General features: G+C 41.9%; 1 protein-coding gene across 1 annotated transcript; it reads left to right on the forward strand.

Moving 5' to 3' along the window:
* Positions 1–11,340: 11,340 nt before the first annotated feature.
* Positions 11,341–16,799, forward strand: LOC140455456 (up-regulator of cell proliferation-like). Its single transcript, XM_072550333.1, is given in 1 exon segment — positions 11,341–16,799. A coding segment is annotated over 1 exon segment (4,737 nt). The 5' UTR covers positions 11,341–11,373; the 3' UTR covers positions 16,111–16,799.
* The last annotated feature ends 7,311 nt before the right edge of the window (positions 16,800–24,110 follow it).

Consider the following 24,110-nt stretch of genomic DNA (forward strand, 5'->3'; position numbering starts at 1 on the left):
CATCAGTTCAGAGGGAGAGAGGTTGGAATGAGCAAGTGGGCTGAAAAATTGCAGCACACAATGTCACATCAACAGTTCTTGATGAACAAGTGTAGGTAATAGACAAGACAGAGGGATTTAGGGGAAAGGAAAGTGTTGGAGATGAGTGAAAGGATCTGTGCGATGGGGACAGGATTCTTGTCCAAAGAAATGGGCACGAAGTTGAGGATGACAGATGAGGAATTTAATATCATGCTCGTGTCTGAAATTCATTAAGGTAGGGACTCAGAGGGATAAAACTGAGACCTTTGCTGAATACATAACACTCAGCAGAGAGTGAAAGGTCTGGTGGAACTCATAATTTGTAATAAACGTTTTGTTCAGAAGTATTGTCATTATAATGAGCTATTCTGTGCTGACATCAGTGACACAGTTTTAGTCAATGGGTGGGAATCAGGAAGCTTTTTAATCAAGCCTGGCAGGAAGCAAGAGAAGTCGAGGTTAAATTGCATTTAATGTAATGCCAGAGGCCTAAAAGGTAAGACAAATTAACTCAGGGCATGGATGGATCATGGGACTGAGATATTTTCGCCATTACAGAAACATGGCTGAGGGAGGGCATGACTGACAGCTCAATGTTCCATGGTACAGACATTATCGCAGGGTTAGAGGAGAGGCAAGAAAGGAGGAGGAATTGCACTTTTGATTCAGGAGATCAGCACAGCAATGCTGACAGATGACATTCTTGAGGGTTCATCCTCTGAGTTTATATGTGTAGACCTGACAAATAAAAAGGTGGAGATCACTTTCATGGCATTGTACTGTACGCTTTCCAAAGGTAGCAGAGGATTGAGGAGTAAATATGTAAGGGGTCTGGTGATAGCTGCAAGAGTAATAAGGTTGTAATCAATGGGAATTTTAACTTTTGCATCATTGACTGGGACTGTTATAGTTTTAAAGACTTGGATGGAGAGAAATTTGTTGAGTTCATTCAGGAAGACTTTCCCATGTTGTATGCAGATAGCCCTACTAGAGAAGGGGCAAAACTTGACCTCCTTTTGGGAAATTATGCAGGGCAAATGACTGAAGTGTTAGTGGGGAAGCACCTTGGGACCAATGACCATAACTCCATCAGTTTTAAATAAGTTCTGCAAAAGAATAGGTCTGGACCACAAGTTAAAGTTCTAAACTGGGCCAACTTTGATGGTCTTAGACAGGAACTTCCAAAAGTTGATAGAGGGAGGCAGTTCACAGGCAAAGGGACTGGTTAGTGGGAGGCTTTCAAAAGGGAGGTAAGGAGAGTTCAGGGCTAACATGTTCCTGGGAGAGTGAAGGGTAAGGCTGGCAGGAGTAGGGAACACCGGATGACTAGTGTTATTGAGATCCTTGTCAAGAAAAGGGAGGAGGAATATGACAGCTATAAGCAACTGAGATCAACTTATTTCCTTGAGGAGTTTAGAGGGTGCCAGAGTACACTTTAGAGAGAAATCAGGATGGTTAAAAGGAGACATGAGAGGCCTTTGGTAGATAAGGTAAGAGAGAATCCAAAGGGACTCTACAAGTACATGAGGACAAAATAGTAACTAGGGAGAGAATAGGACCTCTTAAAGATCAACAAGGTCATCTTTGTGTGGAGCCACAAGAGATCCTCAGTATTTCCCATCAAGAAAGACATGGATGCGAGGGAACTTGGGGGATTAAACAGTGATGCTTTGAAGAGAATCCACCTTACAGAAGAGCAGATGCTGTCGTTCTTAAAATGCATTAAGGTAGATAACTTCCCAGGAGCTGATAAAGTGTATCTGAGGACTTTGTGGGAAGCGAGCGAGGAAATTGTGGAGCCCTGAGCAGAGATATTTGTCTCATTGACAGCCACAGGGGAAGTGCTTGACGATAGGAGTTTGACTAATTTTGTCATTATTTAAGAAAAACCACAGGGAAAAGCCTGGAAACTACAGATTGTTGAGCCTAACATCTGTGGCAGTAAATGTTAGGTGGAATTCTAAGAGTCAGGATCTACAGGCATTTGGAGAGGCAAGGACTCATTTGGGATAGTCAGCATGGCTTTGTGCATAAGAAATCATGTCTCACAAGTTTGATTGAGTTTTTGAACGGGTGATCAAGGAAGTGGATGAAGGACAGTGCAGTGGACGATGTTTCTCCACTGTGAAATTTGAGTTAAATCCAAACTTTCAGCATTTCCCAGAAACAGTTTCATTGTGGAGAACTGGAACTGAACAAGTGAAAGTGAAATGGTTTGAAACCCCAATGCTGACTTCTATACAAGGTCAGAATTTTATGATCTGGCAAAGAAAGTATCAGTGCCCACAGTAACTAATCCTTATCTATATCGGATTGCAGCTTTATTCCAGATATAAATACCTGTTAACACAAGACTTGTAGCTACTGAAACAATCAGAAACTAACTTCATCTCCCACGACGGATGAGAGTCTTCGGCAGTATTTCTGTTTTCCAGCAAGTGCCGTTGTTCCTGTATCTGAGATCTTCATGAAAACTCTGGTCCATCCAGTCCCAATAGTGACTCCCCCAAAGCTAGAACACAGACAGTTCATGTACAGGTCAGTAAAATAGATTCATATGGGAAAGAACCTGCAAGTGTGAGTTTAGCTGTTTGTATATATGAGTGTGAGGATGGTCTTCTACATTACTGTGAGACAGTGAGAGGGTGGCCGAATAGTGTGAAATACTATTTGGAGGTGTGTGAATGTAAAATATTTGTGAGCATGTGTATAAGCATGTGTGATCGAGATAATCACAAGGGAAAACAAAAACAATAAAACTGGTCAATGAGACAGACTGGTCAGACTTATCTTGTATACCTCCAAGTAAAGGTTAGTACATCCAGCTCATTTCCTTTGTGACTGTCTTTTTATTGATTGATTCCTTTCTTGAGTTACACTCGTTATACTGTAACATCCATTTCTGTCTTGGGGTTGTTGTATTGTGATATCAAGTACATTGGATCAATCCACTGCTCTTCACTGACCAATGGGATTGACAGGCTTCAGTCTTCTGCTTGGGCTGTGACTTTCAATGTGTTCGACATTTTTCTACTTTTACTGTTCCAAAACAGAGTATCATCTTTCTGGTGCTGTTAGATTTTATAATGAATTCCAACTCTATTGTGTTTTGCAACTGAGTGAAAACATTCAGAGTCAGGAAATTCTGATAGTTTTCTTTTCACATAACAAGTGCTGTCAATGCAGGAGAAGAGATCTTACTGAAACCACTGCTGTCTCCACACATTGAAGTGATTCCCTTACAACTGGAAAACAATTTCATTTCAAGGAGACCTGTAGAACGTGAGATTATCTATTTGTGTGTCTGAGTATAAGCGGGGCTGGAGTATTATTATGAGACAGCAAAGTTGTGGATAGGTGTGACAATGGTTGTGTTAGCATTACAGTAATTCCATAAGTATTTAAAATGTCTGTGAATTTGCCACATTTGTGTTTTTAGAAATATGTCTGACTACAAAAGATGATACTGTACTGTACTTTAGGGAGGGTGAAGGCCCTGCGGTATTATTATTTGACTATTAATCCAGAGACCCAGGTAATGTCCTTGGCACCTGCATAGCAAACAGTAGAACATGAATTCCATTCAAATCTGGAATTAAGAGACCATAAATTCATTGTCAATTGTCAGAAAAAAAAATCTGGTTTGCTAATGTCCCTTAAGGAAGGGAATTGCCATCCTTACCTGGTCTGGTCTGGTCTGGTCTACATATGACTTCAGACCCACAGCAATGTGTTTGATTCTTAATGCCCTCTGGGCAATGAGAGATGGGCTATAATTGCTGACCTCGCCGGCAATGCCCTCATCCCATGAATGAATCATTTTTAAAAATTTGCATATGTGTTCAAAATGTGTTAAGAAATTAGGAAGTTGTGCTTTGGTTATAAAGCGCATTGGTGAGACCACACCTGCAGTTCTGTGTCCAGTAGTGGTCTTGTTATTTACGAAAGAATGGAAAGAAACTGGAAGTTGTTCAGGGAAGGTTTAAAGAGTAGTATCTGGAATGGCCAGGTCACCTGATGAGGAAAGTTTGACACGTTATGTTTGTAAATGCTGGAGTTTAGATCTGTCTACAGCAGTGACTTGATTGAAACACACAAGTTGGAGTTAAGGTGGGACTTGGTCACACAGTCATGAGTGTACAGGGAGTATACTAAGGGGATGAGTGCACAGCCTTGCAGGGCAGTGGTATTGAGGATTATTGTAGAGGAGATATTGTTCCTTATTCTTACTGATTGCAGCTTGTGTGTCAGGGAGTCGAGGGTCCAGTTACAGAGTGGGGGTTGCTCAGACCTAGGTCTTGGAGTTTAGAAATGAGTTTGGTTGGTTTTGTGGTGTTGAAGACAGTTATGTTGTCAGTAAATAGTCGTCTGATGAAGAAAGGCATCTGGATGAACTGACCCTTGTCTGTTCCAGAATTCGACATTGGACCTGTGCCACAGACCCACCCCGTGATGTGCTGTTCTTCATTCTGGGCTGCCTCAGACATATCTTCCCAGTATCTTTTGGATGGCTAATGCTGAACTCTCTCCACTGTCATGCTTTTCCCTACCACACAGACACACCTTGGCACAATGTTCTGCCCACAAGCAACGGATATCCCTCTTACATCAGGGATCTGAGTGCAGAGTGTTGCATGTGGTGTCCATGCAACCAGCAACTAAGCAAATTTATCAGGTGCCACACCATGGGCAAATTCTGTGGCCTGGAGATGTTTCATATTTATGTAGAGAGAGTCTAGTCCTTTTGGTTGGTTGAGGGAGCTGGTCTTAAAAGTGTAGTTCCCCCGATATTAGCCCCAGCCTCCTGATCCATGGACACCCGATGTGATACCGATGGACAACTGTACAAGTCTTCTCATGGCTTTGCTCCTGAGCCTGTCTAAGATGACCATTCGCAGCATACTGAGGAGGGGCTCATTGTTCCTGACTGTCGGCCCCATTTTCACCGTTCCATCTGAATTCAGGTGCCCCTGGAGTGGGAGCATGCAGTGTTCACTGGCACAGTGGAGGCCTCTCATGACCAATGGCACCCACAGGGATGGAGAGCATGATTAGCCTGGATAAGGATATTATGATTTAGTTCATCTTTCTTTGTTTCTGTGGTACAAGTTTCCTTTTGATCTTGAGCTTTGTATTTGTTTTGATTTAATCCATTTTGAGGGCTGTTTTATTTCCCTTTGTTTTGATTTTGGATCCCTTCAAAGAGGGTTTTTTTACTTTAGCCCCACGTTGTCCCTGTCCCATCTGCAGCCTGGCAGACAAGGCATTCGGCCCCAACACCACATGTGCACTCAAGGTGGTTCAGGCATGTGGTGGGCATCCAGACGAACTGAGCCCTGTCTGACTGGATGTCGATATTAGTTCTGCACCATGGACCCTCGCCTGTGACAATCTGAGCCATCTCAGGGATATCCTCCTGGTGCCCCTTTCTGATAGCACAGAGGCACTATCTGTATAAGCTGATGCTGTACACTCTACCCTGTGATGTTATCAACCAGCACCCACACATACCCTGGCATAATATTCTCAGGCAGTGGAGAGTCCTCTACAAGGGTTCCTCCCCTCTTACTTGGGGGATCAGGGGTGGAGAGTGCTGCACACGGTGGGCCCGTGTAACTGGTGAATCAGATTTACTGGGTGCCAGACCACATGCACGTTCTGTAACCTGGAGGAGATGGTGTTGCACATTTATGTTGAGAGCAACTATTTGCATATCCTTTTTGGTTTTTTTTGAAGGGGCTGCTGTTAAAACTTTGGTTGCACTTCAGCCCCACACTCTTGATCTACAGGTACCTGATTCGGGGAGGTGCTGACAAGTCTACAGACCCTCCCATGCCTTTACGCCCGGGCCTGGCCAAGATGGCCATTAACAGGTGCAGACATGGTGCTGAGGAGGATCTTATCATTCCTGACCTACTGCTTCTCTTTCACCTTTCTCTTATATCTGCACTCGGGTGTCCATGGAGCGGGAGCAGATGGTGCTCAGTGGCACAGTCACAACCTTCCAAGACTCCTCGGTGCCGCATGCTCTAGAAGATGTTATCAGTCTGAATAACAATATTCTGAGTTAGTTAGTTTTATGGTTGTTTCCATTTGATTTTGAGTTTATACCTGTTTTTGATTTGTGCCCCAGGAAGTGTCCTATGGTATCAACATGCAGTTCCTGTCCATGGAGAGGTACTCCCCTCCTAAATCAGGGATCTGGGGTGGACAGGGCTGCATTGTTGGTCCCGTGCAAATGGCTAACGAGTTAATTTACCGGGTGACAGACCATGGCCATAGTCTGGGCCTGGAGCGGATGGTGTTTCAGATTTACATTGAGCGTGTCCATTTGCAGTCTTTTTTCAGTTTTTGAAGGGTCTCCTGTTGAAGTCTTGTTTGCATTTCAGCCTCACACTCGTGATCTTTGGATACTTGGTGCAGGGGAGGTGTAGCAGGTCTCTGATACTATTCATGGCTGTGGTCTTGACCATGATGGAGATGAACAGGTACAGGTAGCAGGCTGAAGAGGGTCTCGTTGATACTGACTGTATATCCCTCTCTGAGGGTGACTTCCACACTCAGGTGGAGAGGGAGCATACGGTGATCAGTGGAGCCTTTCGTTACTGATGGGTGTCACTGGAGCTGGACAATGATAGGTTAGCCTGGACAATGATATTTCAGCCTGGACAATGATATTTCAGCCTGGACAATGATAGTTTAGCCTGGACAATGATATTTCAGCCTGGACAATGATAGTTTAGCCTGGACAATGATAGTTTAGCCAGGACAATGATAGTTTAGCCTGGACAATGATATTTCAGCCTGGACAATGATAGTTTAGCAAGGACAATGATAGTTTAGCCTGAACAATGATAGTTTAGACTGGACAATGATATTTCAGCCTGGACAATGATAGTTTAGCCTGGACAATGATAGTTTAGACTGGACAATGATATTTCAGCCTGGACAATGATAGTTTAGCCTGGACAATGATATTTCAGCCTGGACAATGATAGTTTAGCCTGGACAATGATAGTTTAGACTGGACAATGATATTTCAGCCTGGACAATGATAGTTCAGCCTGGACAATGATAGTTTAGCCTGGACAATGAGAGTTTAGACTGGACAATGATAGTTTAGCTTGGACAATGATAGTTTAGCCTGGACAATGATAGTTTAGCCAGGACAATGATATTTCAGCCTGGACAATGATATTTCAGCCTGGACAATGATAGTTTAGCCTGGACAATGATATTTCAGCCTGGACAATGATAGTTTAGCCTGGACAATGATAGTTTAGACTGGACAATGATATTTCAGCCTGGACAATGATAGTTCAGCCTGGACAATGATAGTTTAGCCTGGACAGTGATAGTTCAGCCTGGACAATGATAGTTTAGACTGGACAATGATAGTTTAGCTTGGACAATGATAGTTTAGCCTGGACAATGATAGTTTAGCCAGGACAATGATATTTCAACCTGGACAATGATATTTCAGCCTGGACAATGATAGTTCAGCCTGGACAATGATATTTCAGCCTGGACAATGATAGTTTAGCCTGGACAATGATATTTCAGCCTGGACAACGATAGTTTAGCCAGGACAATGATAGTTTAGCCTGGACAATGATATTTCAGCCTGGACAATAATATTTTGATTCCGTAACTTTGTTTCATTTCCATAGCATAGGTATCCATTTTGCCTTTAGAGTTTGTGCTTGTTTTTGATTTTCTGCCCTGGGAAGAGGTCTGTTTTATTTCCCTTTATTTCAGTTTTGGACCCTTTGAAAGGCCAAGGAGTCTTTATCTATTCCCTTTGATAATGGATGCCAATTTCTTGTGATTCACCTACTAGGACTCCTTTGTTCTGTCAGTTTCTAGAGTCTTTCTCCAGTTAAATAATATTTAGCTCTTTCATGTAGAATTATAGAATCATAGAAACCCTACAGTGTGGAAACAGGCCCTTCAGCCCATCAAGTCCACACTGACCCTCCAAAGAGTAACCCACACAGACCCATTCCCCTCTCCTATTATCCTCCATTTACCCCTGAATAATGCACCTAATCTACTTATCCCCGAAAACTATGGGCAATTTAGCATGGTCAGTTCACCGAAACTGCACACCTTTGGATTATAGAAGGAAACCAGAGCACCTGGATGAAACCCACGCAGACACGGGGAGAATGTGCAAACTCCACACAGACAGTCGTCTGAGACTGGAAACAAACCCCGCTGTGAGGCAGCAGTGCTCACCACTGAGCCACCCTACCGTGTGAAAACTGTGATCACAGTTTTTTTAAAAATGTCTTCGCCCTTCACAAAAGCAATGAAGCAAGGGGGGAACACAATACACAAAAAAGCCCTCAAGAACACCAGTTTGCAAAGTAATGCAAAGCCAAGAGATGTTCAAAGGAAGGGGGAGGGTAACCACAGCACAACTGTCACATTTCCCTTTCCACATTTATATATTTTGTCGAGGTTGACACAAACTCTGAAACATATCATAACAGTAGCAAATAAACTTCAGAAATTCAATTCACTGTTTTAAAACACAAGTTGTTTGCAAACACAGTCCATGTGAAAACACTACATTTTCTTACCATAATGATAAAAAGTTTAAATTATTTCCTGAATAATTACAACCACATCTAATTTTGCCTGTGGGTGACACAGTGTGAAATATCCATTCTAACTAACAAAAATATCTGCAAGTTATTTCATCTTCCTTTTCTCCAGCCAATGTGCATAATCTCACATTTTCCCACACATATTCTATCTGCCATGTTTTTGCCCACTCACTTAAGCTGAATATATCCTCTGTGGACTTTTTGTGTCATCCTCACTACTTACCCTCCCATCGATGCTCATGAAACTCACAAACTTGACAATAGTATCTTCAATTCCCCATCCAATTGCCGAATATATTGTAAATAATTGTGGCCCCTGCACCAATTCCAGTTGCATGCTGAGTTACACATTGCCAACATGAAAATGTTGACTTTATTCCAATGCTCTGTCTTCCATTAATTAGTCAATACTCTATCTAAACTAAGACATTATCTCCAACATCATGGGCTTTTATCAAATGGCCTAATATGAGGCACCTTCATCAAATTTGGAATTTCAAAGACCAAGTATATTACATGCTGGTTCCTCTTTACCTGTTTTGCTTGTTACTTCAAGAATTTTTAAAAAATTGTCCATCATGATGTCATCATGGATGTCTTGTTGGGCTTATACAGGATATTAGGGAGGCTTCTTCTCGAGTACCTGTACCTCTACCAATGTCATCTACTGCAATCGTTGCACCCAGTATGGTCTCCTGTACATCGGAGAGACAGGACGCCTTCTTGCGGATCTTTTCAGAGAACATCTTTATGTCACCCGCACCCACCAACCCCACCGCCCCGTTGCTGAACACTTCCACTCCCCCTCCCACTCCGATAAGGACATGCAGGTCCTGGGCCTCCTCCACTGCCAAACTATTCCCACACAATGCCTGGAGGAGGAACGCCTCATATTCTGCCTTCGGACCCTGCAACCACACCATCAACAATGTGAATTTCAACAGCTTCCTCATTTCCCCTCCCCCCACATTATCCCATTCCCAAGCCTCCAAGTCGGCACCACCCTCCAGATCCGTCCATCACTCGCTCCTTTGACCTCCCTCACCTTCATCCACCTATCACTTTTCCAGCTACCTTCCCACCAACCCACCCCTTCCAATGTATCTTTCAGCCCTGACCCACAAGCCACATTCCGGATGAAGGGCTTTTGCCCAAAACATCGATTATCTTCCTCCTCGGATGCTGCCTGATCCAGCTTTTCCAGCACTACACCCTTGACTTCTTCTGGAGTCCTGTCCAGTGCTGGTTGCCCTGTTGTAGGAAGGGTATTATTAAGCTGGAGAAGTTTCAGAAGTGATTTACCAAGACTTTACCAGGAATGGAGTGTCTGAGCATTTGGAGATGCTGGATAGGCTGGGATCTTTTCACCGGAGTGCAGGGGGTTGAAGGGTGACCTTGTAGAGGTTTTTAAAGCATGAGAGGTATAGATAAGGTGAATGATAGGAGTTCTTTCCCTAGGGTGGCAGAGGTGGGTGCAGTATTTGAGACTGAATGGCATATTTTGAAGTGACAGGAGAAAGATTTCAAAAAGTCACGAGGAATAACTGACGGAAGCTTATAATACATCATCTGCAGATCCCAAATTGGAGCCAAGTTTGTGACTGATTGCAGCAGCTCACAGAGTGGGACTGGCAGCAGTTAATAAAGCAATTCAGTGTCATGTAATGTAAAACCACATTCTGCATGTACATCAGGAAGGTAAGATCAATGGCGCCAAGGTTTCTTGCTGTCCAGGTACACTGATATCTAAGAAGCGATATGTAGAAAACAGGAGAGCAATTATTTTCTTCTTGATACAAAGAAAATAATATTGATGAAAAAACACATTTTGTCAAAGATTTTTGTCTTACAAATATGAAGACGCTTTGCATGTGAACAAATTCAAAGGGAAAACCAACATTTCTCCGACATTAAAGAAGGGTCATGATTGGTCAACAAGTGGAATCTGTACTGAAAATAACAAATGCTGGAGATCACAGTGGGTTAAGCAGCATCCATGGAGAGACAGCAAGCTCATGTTTCAAGTCTAGATGTCTCTTGGCTGTGTTGAACCCAATAATGATGATCGACAGTTAACAGCCAGGCTTTGTTAAAGTTTAAATCAGGCAGGTTAACACTGATTGGTCTTTGAGTTGGTATTCATGATTGCCTCACCTTCCTTGTATCCTTATGAATGCAGGGCCCAAACATCTTTGAAAAATTGAGACTTTGTTCTGTAATATTCAAGTTCTGTACAAGAAATGACGATAGAAAACAATATGAAAACAATAGGCAGAGTGACACCAAGGGAATTTGTGAATGAGAGTGAATTCATGAGCTGGGAGCTTTGGCCAGAGTTGGCAGGTGCAGAGTGTAAGGTGATAGGAGAACAAAGCAGTATAATTCTGTTTTTTACAGTGCTGTTTGAATTACTGGCTGAATAATGTTGAACAAATAATTTAAAATGATATCTTTCTTAGTTTCAGCACAGCCAGAGCCTGATCTCTCTCTGCACCATCGGGAAGCCATGAATACTGAGGTAGAACAGATGATAACTGAATCTAACTCACAGTTCACAACAAAGCCTGTTCTGGGAGAATCCGAACACAGCACAGGATCACATAACTCAGTGGAAGGAAACAAAACCACAACTGAACAAGAACAGAATTCAGTCCAAAGAGATAATTCAGTTTCTGAAAACAATTATTCTGATATTAGTCATGGAAAATCTAATACAGGAAACAATATTCCCAAACTCCTCATGGAATTAGCATATCAAAGTAAGAAGCTGCTCCTGAGTGACATTCTCAGCGTAAATACAGAAACACTTCAAAATCAATCACCTGATTCACCTCAGGAAATACCAGGATATTTTCTCCGGAATTTAATGATGGTCCATTCCAGGGCAAGAAATTTTAATTATGAACCAACTAAGACACAAAATCAGTCAGAATCAGAAAACTTGGATTTTCTATCTCAGGATGAACACAGTGAAGGTCTATACCATCCCCTGGATATCATTGTGTCTGTTTTCCTGTGTGCTGACCCGTTCGTGCAGCAGGAGCTGATGGTAAAGATGTCTCTGTGCCAGTTTGCATTGCCACTGTTACTGCCTGCTGGCAACAAGGGCTGCACCCTCCTACTGTGGGCCCTGCGCTCCATTGTGAAGAAGTGGTGCCCACTCTCACTCCGAGATAGTGCAGGCTTTAAGGAAACAAACATGGTGACTGCCATCATTCCCATCTTTTCCTTCATTCGACTCGGTTCCTGCTCCATCTCCAAATCAATGATTCTAAATGAAGTCCTCAGCCCCTCCCAGCAACATCACAATTTCTTCATCCATCACAATATGGAGGGCGGTGATATCCCTCGCAGGATTTCTGATGGTCTTGTCGAGTTGTGCTGGTACCTGCCCAGTGGGAGTGAGGAATTGGATCTTTTTCCAGAGCCAATGACCTTATTAAACCTTCGAGGTGACGGTAAAGAGTTCCACAAACAGGTTCAGATTCTGACAACCATCTCTTCAGCTGTTTTTATTTGGATTGATAATGTTGACAGTGGCTCAAGCAAGACCCTGAAGTCCCTCGCCCAGTCTCCAGCGAGTACGTACATAGTGCTCACTGGGAGCAGTGTGAGCAGTGAGACTAAAGGGCATTTAAAGGAATTCATTACATCCTCAGTGTTTAAAAAGGAACAAATATTCTTTCAAGGAAAAAGAAACAATGCAGAGTTTACTAAGACACTGCGCTCCACATTGAAAAAGGCCTTGGAAATAACCCATCAAAATAATATTCGGGACCCCAGCCATTTGGAGTCATTGGCAGTAACTGCAAGGGAGATGGGGATTGCAATAGATGAGGATGACGAGCTGTGTTTACAGGGTAAAGAAAAATCTGGTAACATTTATAACCTTATTAATGGAGAGACCATTAGCCAATACAAATCAAAAAACATGTCTTTTCAGGGTTTCACTTGGCAACAAGTTTCCAAAATAGAAAAAGAACAATGTCGCCTAAAACAGGGAAAGGAGAGTTCACCACAAAAATATTGGAATGACCTTGAGGAAGAGAAGAGGAAACTCCTAAAGCAGCAGCGAGAGAAAGGTATATCGGCTGATATGAAAGGTTTTATCACAGCCCTGACAGACAGGGATGAGAGGACACATTTCCTGCAGTGGATGAAATTCCGGTTGGATTCCAGATCGAGAGATACTCTCTCTGTTTTACGTGAACAGTATAAAGCTTTGTATGAGAAATCTCAGGGACAGTCAACAGAGCAGAAAGACCCTACAATCAACAAACAGTTACAGGAATTAGACCGACAGATAACTGCCAGCTCCCTTGGACTTGAACAATTCATGCGAGAAATCGGACTGATCTATGAAACACTGATAAAGCAGGAGAACCGTAATGAGGAAGAGAGAGACACAGTGCAAATATTACCCCACTTTGCTGCTGACCTGATGTTGGACGGATTCCCTCTGGAGCTCATTGATGGAGATGTTTCCAACATCCCTTTACAGTGGGTCACTGATGTACTGAAGGCAGTTGAAGCCAGGATTGGCAGAGAGACCCATGTGTTTGTGCTGACGGTGCTGGGTGTGCAGAGCACAGGCAAGTCCACACTTCTCAACACCATGTTTGGTTTGCAGTTTGCTGTGAGCAGTGGGCGCTGTACCCGTGGGGCCTTCATGCAGCTCATTAAGATTACAGGAGATCTACAGATGGAGCTGGGCTGTGGGTATATCATGGTGATCGACACTGAGGGGCTGAAAGCACCAGAACTGTCAGACATTGACGGCAGCTATGAACATGACAATGAGCTCGCCACCCTGGTGATCGGGTTAAGTGATGTCACCTTGATAAATATGGCCATGGAGAACTCCACCGAGATGAAGGACGTGCTGCAGATAGTGGTCCATGCATTTATACGAATGAGAGAAGTGGGGAAAAGGCCAGTTTGTTACTTTGTTCACCAGAACGTGAGTGACGTGGCTGCTCATGATCAGAATATCAGAGGCTGCAAACATCTGCTGGAACAGCTGGATGTGATGACACAGGCAGCAGCTAAAATGGAAAAACGAGATGGACAGTTCAGCAAATTCTCCGATGTGTTAGAGTATGATCCGATGGAGAATAACTGGAATATCCCAGGCCTGTGGCACGGGAATCCACCCATGGCAGCTGTTAATACCAGCTACAGCCACAAGGTGTTTGAGCTGAAGAAAAGGCTTTTTCAGAATCTGAAAGAGAAGAGAAGTAAAGGGAGACTGTCGACCATCTCTGAGTTTATCAAATGGACTAAATCCCTGTGGAACGCAGTGAAATATGAGAATTTCATCTTCAGTTTCCGGAACAGTCTGGTAGCCGAAGCTTATAAAGAACTCTCTGTCACATACACCGACCTGGAGTGGGAACTGAGGAAAGAGATACACTCCTTCCTACAAAAGGCACAGAACAGAATCTTTAATACAAAACAGGATCCAGAAAGGGAAGCTCAATGTTTGAAAAGTGAACAGATTGCATTGCTCAATGATCAGAAAGAAAATGCTCTCCGAAAATAAGAGGAATATTATTCCACCGACAATAACTCAAACCTTGTCGAAAAATACAGGGAGGATTTTGTCGGAAGCATCAATTCTCTGATCATTGAACGTGGGATGTACATGGACAGAAAGTGTAATGAAGCAGTGCAAAGAAAGAGAGCTTTGCAGAAGGTGAATGAGATTAAGGAACAATATCAGAGTCAGATTGAAGAACAGGTCAATAATCTCCTACAGCAGTGCAGACAGGAAAACAGGGAAATGGATGAAACACAACTGGAGAGCGCGTTTGAGAAAATGTGGCAAGAGACAATTTCAATGTTTAACTATTCACCACCACCAAAAGCCAATATAATGAAGGACATGGAACAAAGTCTACAGCAGAACATGCCTGCGAATACCAAACTCCTCAACGAGCAACTTAGCAAGAAAACCCTGTGTCAACTGAGTGATGTAAAACTCCAAGTAAATGACAGCCATATTCAGAAATGTGGTTGGAAATATGTTACTAAAATGAAGGATCTTATTCTTGGTAATAAAGATAAACAAAGAGCCCAGGAGCTGTGTGCTCAGTGGGTGAGGGAGTGTAAACAGTTTGTGAATCAGACAGTGAACCAGGAACAGGATTATGATTCTAATCATTGCAGAGAACTCCTGAGAGTCATTGATGGGAAAATCCAGACACACCAGGATCAGAGATTCACTTTTACTCAACAATTCAGTGTGGATTTTAAACTTCATATCTGTGGATTTGCCATTAAAAAATATGAAGAAGTGCAGGAAAACTTCCTGAAGAAACACAATCCTGTGGAGCAGTTACAAAAGGAGAAAGCAGCTTACTGCCAAAGCTTTAAGGATACCTACCAGGAGAAAGATCAAACTAAACGGAGAGCAGAACTGTTCTGTGAAAATTGCCTGATTCCAGCCATAATCCAAGCTGTGGAGAACAAACTGGGATCGAATATTGCTCATCACATGAGGTACAACTGCAAGGGAGGGAAATTCATGTACCGGAAAAACTTCCAAGTGGCTCTGATGCTTCACTTGAAGGAGAGAGATACTTTTGAAGAATATTACCGATATATAAAACACACCATGTCATTCGAAAAAGATTGGCTGAAAGAACAAGTTGTCCTTTATTGTACAGCCACAGATGATGAACATGTTCCTCTGCTGTGCTCTCAAGCACTCAATATTCTGTCTGGGGTTATCACCTGGGTAAGGGGAACTCTGAAAGATATAACACCTCCAAATAATGAGCAATCAGTTACTGGGATCATTCAGACATTTCGGGCAAAACTGGGGGATGAGATACAGATTCCACAAGAGACACTGGGGTCTGTTACTTTTCAGTCTGAAAAGATTAACGCTCAGAACTTCAAACAAGAAATTGAAAGCTTTATCAGTACTAATGATCTGAACGAAAGGGTTAAAGATTGGGGGAAGGATATTGCTGGGAAAATCTCTGCACTCCCCACAGATCCATCCAGTGAATTGTATGCAATGTTATGTGGCTGTGGGGAGCAGTGTCCCTTCTGTGGGGTCCTGTGTGATTGTACAAGCAGGGAGCACTCACAGCACAGCACTGAATATCACCGGAGCGAAGGGCTGAATGGATGCCGTTACATCACTACTGAGATATTGGTGTCAGAGAATTGTACAACAAGTGTTGCAGGTGATAGCAGCTTTCAAAATAAAGACACGGATGGAAATTTCTTTCCTTACAAAAACTACAGGGATCTCAATGATCAGTATAGTCGCTGGAATATTCTGCCTGATACCAGCATTGAAACATCAGCCTTTTGGAAATGGGTTTTCTACAAATACAACACTGAATTTGCTGATAAATACTCAGCAAAACCAGCAGACAGCATTTCTAGTTGGAATATATCTTGGGAACAAGTTGAAAAAGACATTGAAGATAAATACAAATTAACAGTTAGTGAGTTAAAATAGCTTGCTAACTTCAAAAGCACAGAGCCTGAGAAGCCCCTTTTCCTCTTTGCCCCCATCCATACCATCCCACTTACTCTCGGAAGCTGTCTGCCTCTTCCTCTTCGCTCCCCCCCCCCCCGTTATGATACTTATCTCCAGAAATCTGCCAGCCCCACTTCCCACCTTCATTCCAAAGTGCTTTATTGGTATCTCTTCAGCTCACACCCTGTCCTACCGGAAGGTCATGGAGTGGCAGAGACAGCAGCTCTGAGAAATTTCCAGCCGATTTACCAGGTTTGAAAGAGTTTCTAAAGATGCAACTGATGGTTAGCAGGTGGAAAAAGTAACCCATTCCCACATGTGAATAATTGACCAGAAAATTAAATTTGGGGTAATTGTTTCTTCACCTTTGCGTAATTTCTACAATGCCTACAAACCAGAGTGAGGCAGGCATCTGATTGGGTCTCCTGCTTTATTGCCAGGCAGGAAGTTGAAACTCCTCTTCTTAATGTCACTAAAAGGATCTCATCTGAAAAGGGAAGCTGCCTTTCTGTTCTTCCAGGTATCTGTCATGAATTCACCTGATATTCTGTTTTGAACTGTCTCTTTGAAAGTCAAATAAGACTGTCATTGCTGAATCATTGTAACTGATGTCACAACAATATGGATTATTCAGAATAAAGGGGTAATTGTAACAGGTTTCTAATTCTGTGAAGCAGAAATAATAAACATGTTATTAACAAACACGATTATTCCTTTAGGTTTTGGTGTTTTATTATTATCAATACTTTCCTTAAATAATTAAATAACAGATGACAAATTTGTTGTTGTTTCCTATCAATTATTAGAGAAAATATGATTCCTGGCAATATTATCCCAATAGAATATTAAAATTTTCATCCAAACAATACCAATTAAGATGGTATTCTGAAATTCTTCACTGGTGATAGTTTGAAATTGTATCCAAACAATCTGTATTCTGCTCTACAGTTTTGAATGTAATTGAATTTCCTATAAAGATATTCCTCAATTCAAATAGTCAAACTTTTTTCATGAAATATAAACTTTAATCAGCTATCACCTCCTTGTCAATAAAACAAATGATTTAATCCAGCTTAGTGTTGCCTTTAATAAAAAATAAATAGTTGGACTAATCTGTGTAGAAAGTAACTGAGTAGAGGATAGATTTCTATATATTATCTGTTAAGGGCTTGACCTGTTTTAATGAAATATTTTCCTCATATCCCTTAATGATATCTCCTCATCCAATGTTTTTAAAGCTCAGTTGGAGAATCTTTTGAACAGTAAATGAATTAAGGGATATAGTGAGAGGGTGGGGAAGTGGAGCCGAGGCCAGGGAAAGATCAGCCACGATCTTATTGAAGGGTGGAGCAGGCTCAAAGGGCCAGATGGCCGACTCCTACTCCTAAGGCAAAAGTGAGGACTACAGATACTGGAGATCAGAGTCGAGAGTGTGGTGCTGGAAAAGCACAGCAGGTCAGGCAGCATGCAAGGAGCAGGAATATCGACATTTTGGGCAAAAGCCCTTCATCAGGAATCCATATCTCATCCCTACCCTGCTACGGTATCTATACATCAGAGGCTGTCTGTAAATGTTTCATACCTTATATTTGCGGAGACATGATGCCAATGTTTTTCATTTCGCTCTCATCAGAACAAATGTAAAAATGCCAAATTCCAAATGATGACAACAATAATTGACCAAGAGAAGAGGTTCTGATTGGTTGAAAAGTAAACCTAATTGGTCAAAGAATTGCTATGTAGAAAGGAATGGGTAACTAACACCCCAAAACATTTGGAAATTTAAAAAATAATATTTATGATCATCCTAATTTTGTTCTTGGTCTAGGTTTTCTTCACTACAGTAAGAGCAGACTAATCAGAGAATCACATTTAGCAGTAGATTTAAACATCTCAAAGACGAAGCCAGCCCAGTCCCTCTGTTACTGTGCAGTAACAACGTGAGTGGTATTCTGCACAAACAGGATTTTCCTTAGGACATTCAAAAAGATGTTCTGCCTCCCACACAACTGAGCAATGCTTTGTATAAATTTCCGTGAGAGTGTGATGCTAGATATGTGGTAATATATCCCACCGATAGGCTGATTGACTCAATCAGTATGTTCCTTGTTTCATAACAGCAGAATGCAGACCATAATTAACCAACCGAAGCCTGCAAAAACTGAAACAAAACATCTATTGTTCAATCTCTTCAACAATCAGACATTTGCTGAACAATCTTGAGTGTACTGGGAGTATCATTTGAAAAGAAAACTTGAGGTAGTCAGATAAGTTCATTATGTGGTTGATTGACCCTTGATAGAAGACACATCCATATGTTGGGATCCCTTCTCTGCAACCAAAATTAATATGTTTAACCTCACTTTTTCTTAAAATAGCTGAGATATAGAGGAGCCTATATATCCTCTCTTTTTATGGCAATGGCTCAGTGAATCAGTCATCTTGTCCCAAAAAATAAGCACACTTTTCTGGTGGAGAAATATCTGTATTCTTTTGATATTCCTGTGTGTGTCCTGATGAGAACAAATTGAAACTCTTTGAAGAAATGTCTCAACTTTCAGTAATTTCCAAATTCTGAAGAGCCAAAAAAAACCTGGTAATATCTGATGACATAGGCTGGAACAGAAAGTGAATAAAATCTCTTATTCTGACCTTCAGCATATTATACAATCCCTGAGCATTAAATATTGGTGGAATATTGATTGAATTGCCTTTAGTTGCAAAGGATCTAAGATCTGGAAATCCATCTCTAATAGTGTACATTTCTCAATCTCTCTTTCTTCTTTGCAATTTGATGACAACCAGGGAACACAGATTTAAGGTAATGGGAAAGAAAAATAACAAGGAGCTCTGACTATCCTCAGTGGCACAGAAAAGGGAGTAAGTTGGCAACTCTCCCCACTGCAGGAGATGATCCAGTTCTGCCATTGAGCTGAGTGCTGAAGCCTTTCATCTGATGGAATGGGTTTCAGACCTTTATGGAAAAGGGAGTTAGATCGGTTCAAGTACAGTATTGAGTTTGAAAATGGTGATGGTGGTAGGGTGGAGAGACAGGCATCAGCTCCATGGCAGCTCAGAGGCTGGAAAAAGACCCACCACCAGAAGGACATCAGGCCATGCAGCCATACTTGCAGAATCTCTACTGGATGTAAATGATAATCTGACCCACTACATCATTGCTATCAGCTCATCAAGGGAGAACAGTGGCAGTGGCACACAACATGAGGAGCCATTCCTGGTCAACAAACCATTATCCTCAGGATCCAAGGAGGAGGTCACCTGATCACCAGGTAGACTTCAGCAGGCTCACCCACCTGGAGATGTCGGAAAACCAGGGAAAGGCCAATCTCTGGATGCTCTCCTTAATAAGAGATTGTCAGCTTAAACAACACATTGACAGATCCTGTCAATAACACTGGAGTAGCCAGGATCATGAGAATGGGAGCAATAGTAGGTCATTAGCCCCTGGAGTCTGCCTTCACTCTTCAATAAGATCATGGTGAGTCTGATTATGACCTGAACTCTGCTCTGCTGCTTGTTCCCCATCATGCTTAAATCCCCAAGGTAAAGTCCTTATCTTTTTATTCTTGCACTTTTTAAAATTGTGGACTTAAATAGCAGGATTTAATTTCAAACACGAGTGAGTTACAAAGATGCTGTATGGTTTGAAAAGTAAGCAACCTCACAGACATGGCAAACATTGTGTAAACAGCCGTTTGAACAAGTGGCAAGTGAAGTTTAGATTGTAGACAGATTGAATCCGAGGGTATGTACAGATATAGTTCTTGTTTACAACAAGATGCTGACTGGTCTATGGACTAGTGACCAGTTGTAAATAACAGATCATATGACCTTTTGCCTGCCCAAAACTGTGATTGGTTCTCAGGGAACAGTGCAGTTTCAAACTGGGAATAAGTTACAGAAAGAGAGAGAGAGAGATGTTCAGTTCTCCCGACTTCAGCAGCTGTCTGTCTGTTATGTGCGATCAAAACTCATTGCAAACCTGAAGAGTACAAGGCAACATTTCCTTCAGCTGTTGTTGTACTTTCAATTGATAAGGTAGAGACCTTTTATCTGTGAACCAGGCATTGTATGTCCCTTGCAACCTATTAGAATACAACCCAGTATTGGGAGCAATGGCCACTCTCCTTTCATTGTACACGTGTTTTAAAAGAAAGACTTAAAACATTCCCAAGTAGATAAACCCAGACATATCAGAACCTCTGACTTTATGACCCCTCTGGAAAAAAAACAGTTAAAGGCTAGTATCCTACATGCTTTCTCAATTACCATCTATCTGCCTTGCTACCTTCAGGCTCTACGGATGTGCACACTAAGATCACTCGGACCTTCAGTACTTTCATTGTCCTGCTCTTCATCACTGCTCCTTTCACCCTCCAATATCTACCATGTGCTGCTGTAAAATTACTTCTCCCAACTCTCAGTTTCCTGTTATTTAGCCAGTCCTGTAATCATGCCAATGTATTATCCTCGACATTATGTGCCTTTCATTTCATCTAGCATATTTTTATGTGACACCATTCTATCTCTGTTTACAAATAATGTGAAAAAGAAACAGAATCCACTCACCACTCACCCATTTGATCACCTAAATAATGTTTCCAGTCTTCAGCTCGCATATCCCACTGCTCATCTCTGTCACTCCTCTCTCTTTGGTCCACTCCTTTTATGTTAAGGATTAAAATTGTATTTCTGCCCTCACTGCATTGAATTCTCCCCCCCACCATGTTTCCATTCTCACACTCTATTTCAAAATGCTCTCAGTGATCAGCTGCTATCATTCAATTGTTCAGGAAGATCTTTTTTGAAATACTTGTTGAAATTTCGCAGAGATGATGGGGCACTGCTGGCAAGAGAACACTTCTAGACAGTGATTTAATTCACGACACAAAGTTGTTCTTCATAACATAGCAAATATATCCTTGACTAAGACTGAGATAAACCAAACTTCTACACTAAATTGTCATTCAATACGAAATTCAAATTTGACTTGATTTTATTAATTAACCTTCAGATTAGATTAGATTAGATTTATTGTTACATGTATTGGAATACAATGTAAGTGTGAAGAGTTTCCATTCTTCAACGTCTTTTGAACAGAACAAAAAAAAAGCAAGAAACTAAAACAAAGATTTTGAATTTTGTCCATTTTAATGCTGGCTAAGGGTTTGGCTCCTACTTGCCTGCGTAGTTGTGATTCGGTTTGGCTATCCTTCCCGATGCTGGAAATTGGTGAGGTCTCCACTGCCACAACTGGCTATCCTGCAGGCATGTCTGAGCTGGAGCCAGTCATGGGGCTGGGCCTGGGCCTGGGCCTGGGCCTGGGCCTGGGCCTGAGCCTGGGCCTGGGCCTGGGCCTGGGCCTGTGCTGGGACCAGTGGGGTCTTGGTTCAGGATTCCACCACCGCAGCTGCGGCCGAGCTGAACTTAGAGTTAACTTCCAAGGTTTCCCCACTCACCAATTCACAAGCTCACACTCTGTCTTAAACGACACTCAGTCACAGTCACAGAGGAATTCTGTGGTGAATAACTTACGTCCTAACTCTGCCACAACAGTCCACTATCTAAATGCACAAGTCAGGACTATGATGGAATGTTCGACACTTGCCAAGACAACAACACATAAGGAGCTTAACACCATGCAGGTCAAAACAGCCTGCTTGATTGGTACCACATTCACAAATATGCATTCCTTCAAGCACGGGTGCTCAATAGGAGCAGTGTGCGCCATCCACAGCGGTGGGGGGTGCACATCAGAAACTCATCAATGATCCTGAAACACCACCTTTCAAACCTACAATGACTACCATCTAGGAGGTCAAAGGCAGAAGACAAATGAGAACACCATCATCCTGCCTTGGAAATATATCACGGCTTCGTCACTGACATTTGGCCAAATACCTGGAATTCCAGCCCTGAATTATGAACACTGAATTTGCAAGTTTGCAATCATTCCTTAATGCTTAGAACCATTCCCTGTCCACCCTCCACCTCTAATCCTCCCTCCTTGTTCCCACATCCACATCGCCTGCAGGTAGAGAAAAGATAGCTCCACCCATGGCCATTAGCTTGCACTGCACATGCTCCAAGTACAAGGTGACACTGTGTCTGTGCACTGTTCTCCTGTGGTTTGGATAGTGTTTTTCTACACCACAGGGACTGCTGAGCAATGAATCAGCCATTATATGATGTGAAGTGCGAATGGGGGAAGAGTGGTGAAATCAATTAATTCAGAACCAAGTTAGGAAAACTGGCGATTATAAAGAGGAGACATTGCTCTTTGGAATGAGAAGGGCTACATGTTATAGGGAATGATACATTGGATGGTGAGCATTGTAACATGAAGTCTCTGCTAACTATGGAATAGGAACATTGAACAATCCAAAGTAAGAAGTGAGCTTGTAAACAGAAAGGTCCAGTGTTTCAATATATGCCGAGAGAACTGGTGTAAAGGGAGGGTATAAGAGCATAAGAACTAGGAGCAGGAGTGGGCTGCCTGGCCCTTCAAACGTGCCCCACCATTCAATAAGATCATGGCTGATCTTTTCAAGGCATCAGCTCCACTTACCCACCCTCGGACTGTGTCCCTTAATTCCTTTACTTTTCAAAAAAAATCTATCTTAGCTTAAAAATATTTACTGAAGTAGCATCAACTACTTTACTGGGCAAGGAATTCCACCGATTTACAACCCTCTGGGAAGGTATCAGACTTCAGAGCAATTCAACTTCATTCTTGGATAGGTAAGACGTTTTGTGACCAGAACTGATATCCTTGCATAGAGATGTGCTTGTGCTGTTGGAATGGAAATAAAAAATAGGTTCCCATCCTCCTGACAAGCTGAGGTGAACCCAAATTGCAAGGAAGTAAAGATAGCACCAGGAAGTCAAAAGATGCCAGGGAGACAAGAAGGCAGAGAAAACAGCAAGTTTTTAAATTAGAAAGCTCAGGGCACTTCATCTGAATGCACACAGCATTTGCAAGAAGGTAAGCAACTTAGAGGCAATAATAAAGGATAGAAAATTGCCATTCCAGAAACAATAGTTGCATCATAACCAGCTCTGGGAACTGAATATTCCAAGTTTAGGAAGGGTGTTAAATTTGAATCGGGGAAATTGTAAAGGCATTAAGCTCAAATTGTTTGAGGTGAAGTGTGAAAATACAATAAAACAAATATCTCTATACAATAATGAATAGTTTTCGGTAACAGTTGCATGGATGTACAGCAAGAATGCATTTTTCAAAGAACAAAAATTCAAGAAAGGTCAATCAACCATGACCAACAAGGAAGTTGAGAATTCCATATGGTTAAAAGAAAAGATCCATAATGTTGTCAGGAATATCAGGAATTCTTGGGAAGTTCACAGAATACAAAGGAGGACTAAGCAAGGGGGTATGGGGAATAGAATATGAGAGGTATGTCGCAAAAACACAGTACTGTAATTGCTTTTATAGGAAAGCATTTAACCAAAATGAAACGAGGTCAACTAAAAGGACTGTCTGAATAATTTGTATTGGGGAATACAGAAATGGCAGAGAAGGTAAATGATTCCTTTGTGCTCATATTTAATGAATGTAGATCTGAATGATTAGGGAGAATGAAGAGCTGAAGGAGATATGATTTGATCAGATAAAGCTGCTGAAGTTATAGAGGCTTAATGCTTTACATCTCAGGTCCACACTGTTGAGTGAGATACTTGCAGAAATATTTGATGATTCCCATGGATTGGAAGGTGATAAATGCAAACCAATAAGTCAAAAAAAGTTGCAAGAGAGGACACAGAGAACGACAGACCTTTTTGCCTCACATTAGGGTTAAAGTAAATGTGAGAATCTATTATAAATTATGGGTTAATTAGGTACCTGACTAATAATACTCTGATTGGGTATCATCAGCATGGATCTGTGAATAAAGATCTTATTTGATGCACAGAGATATGCACATAGACACACACATACA

This window comes from Chiloscyllium punctatum, chromosome 30 (genome assembly GCF_047496795.1).
Source record: "Chiloscyllium punctatum isolate Juve2018m chromosome 30, sChiPun1.3, whole genome shotgun sequence".
NCBI classification, from domain to species: domain Eukaryota; kingdom Metazoa; phylum Chordata; class Chondrichthyes; order Orectolobiformes; family Hemiscylliidae; genus Chiloscyllium; species Chiloscyllium punctatum.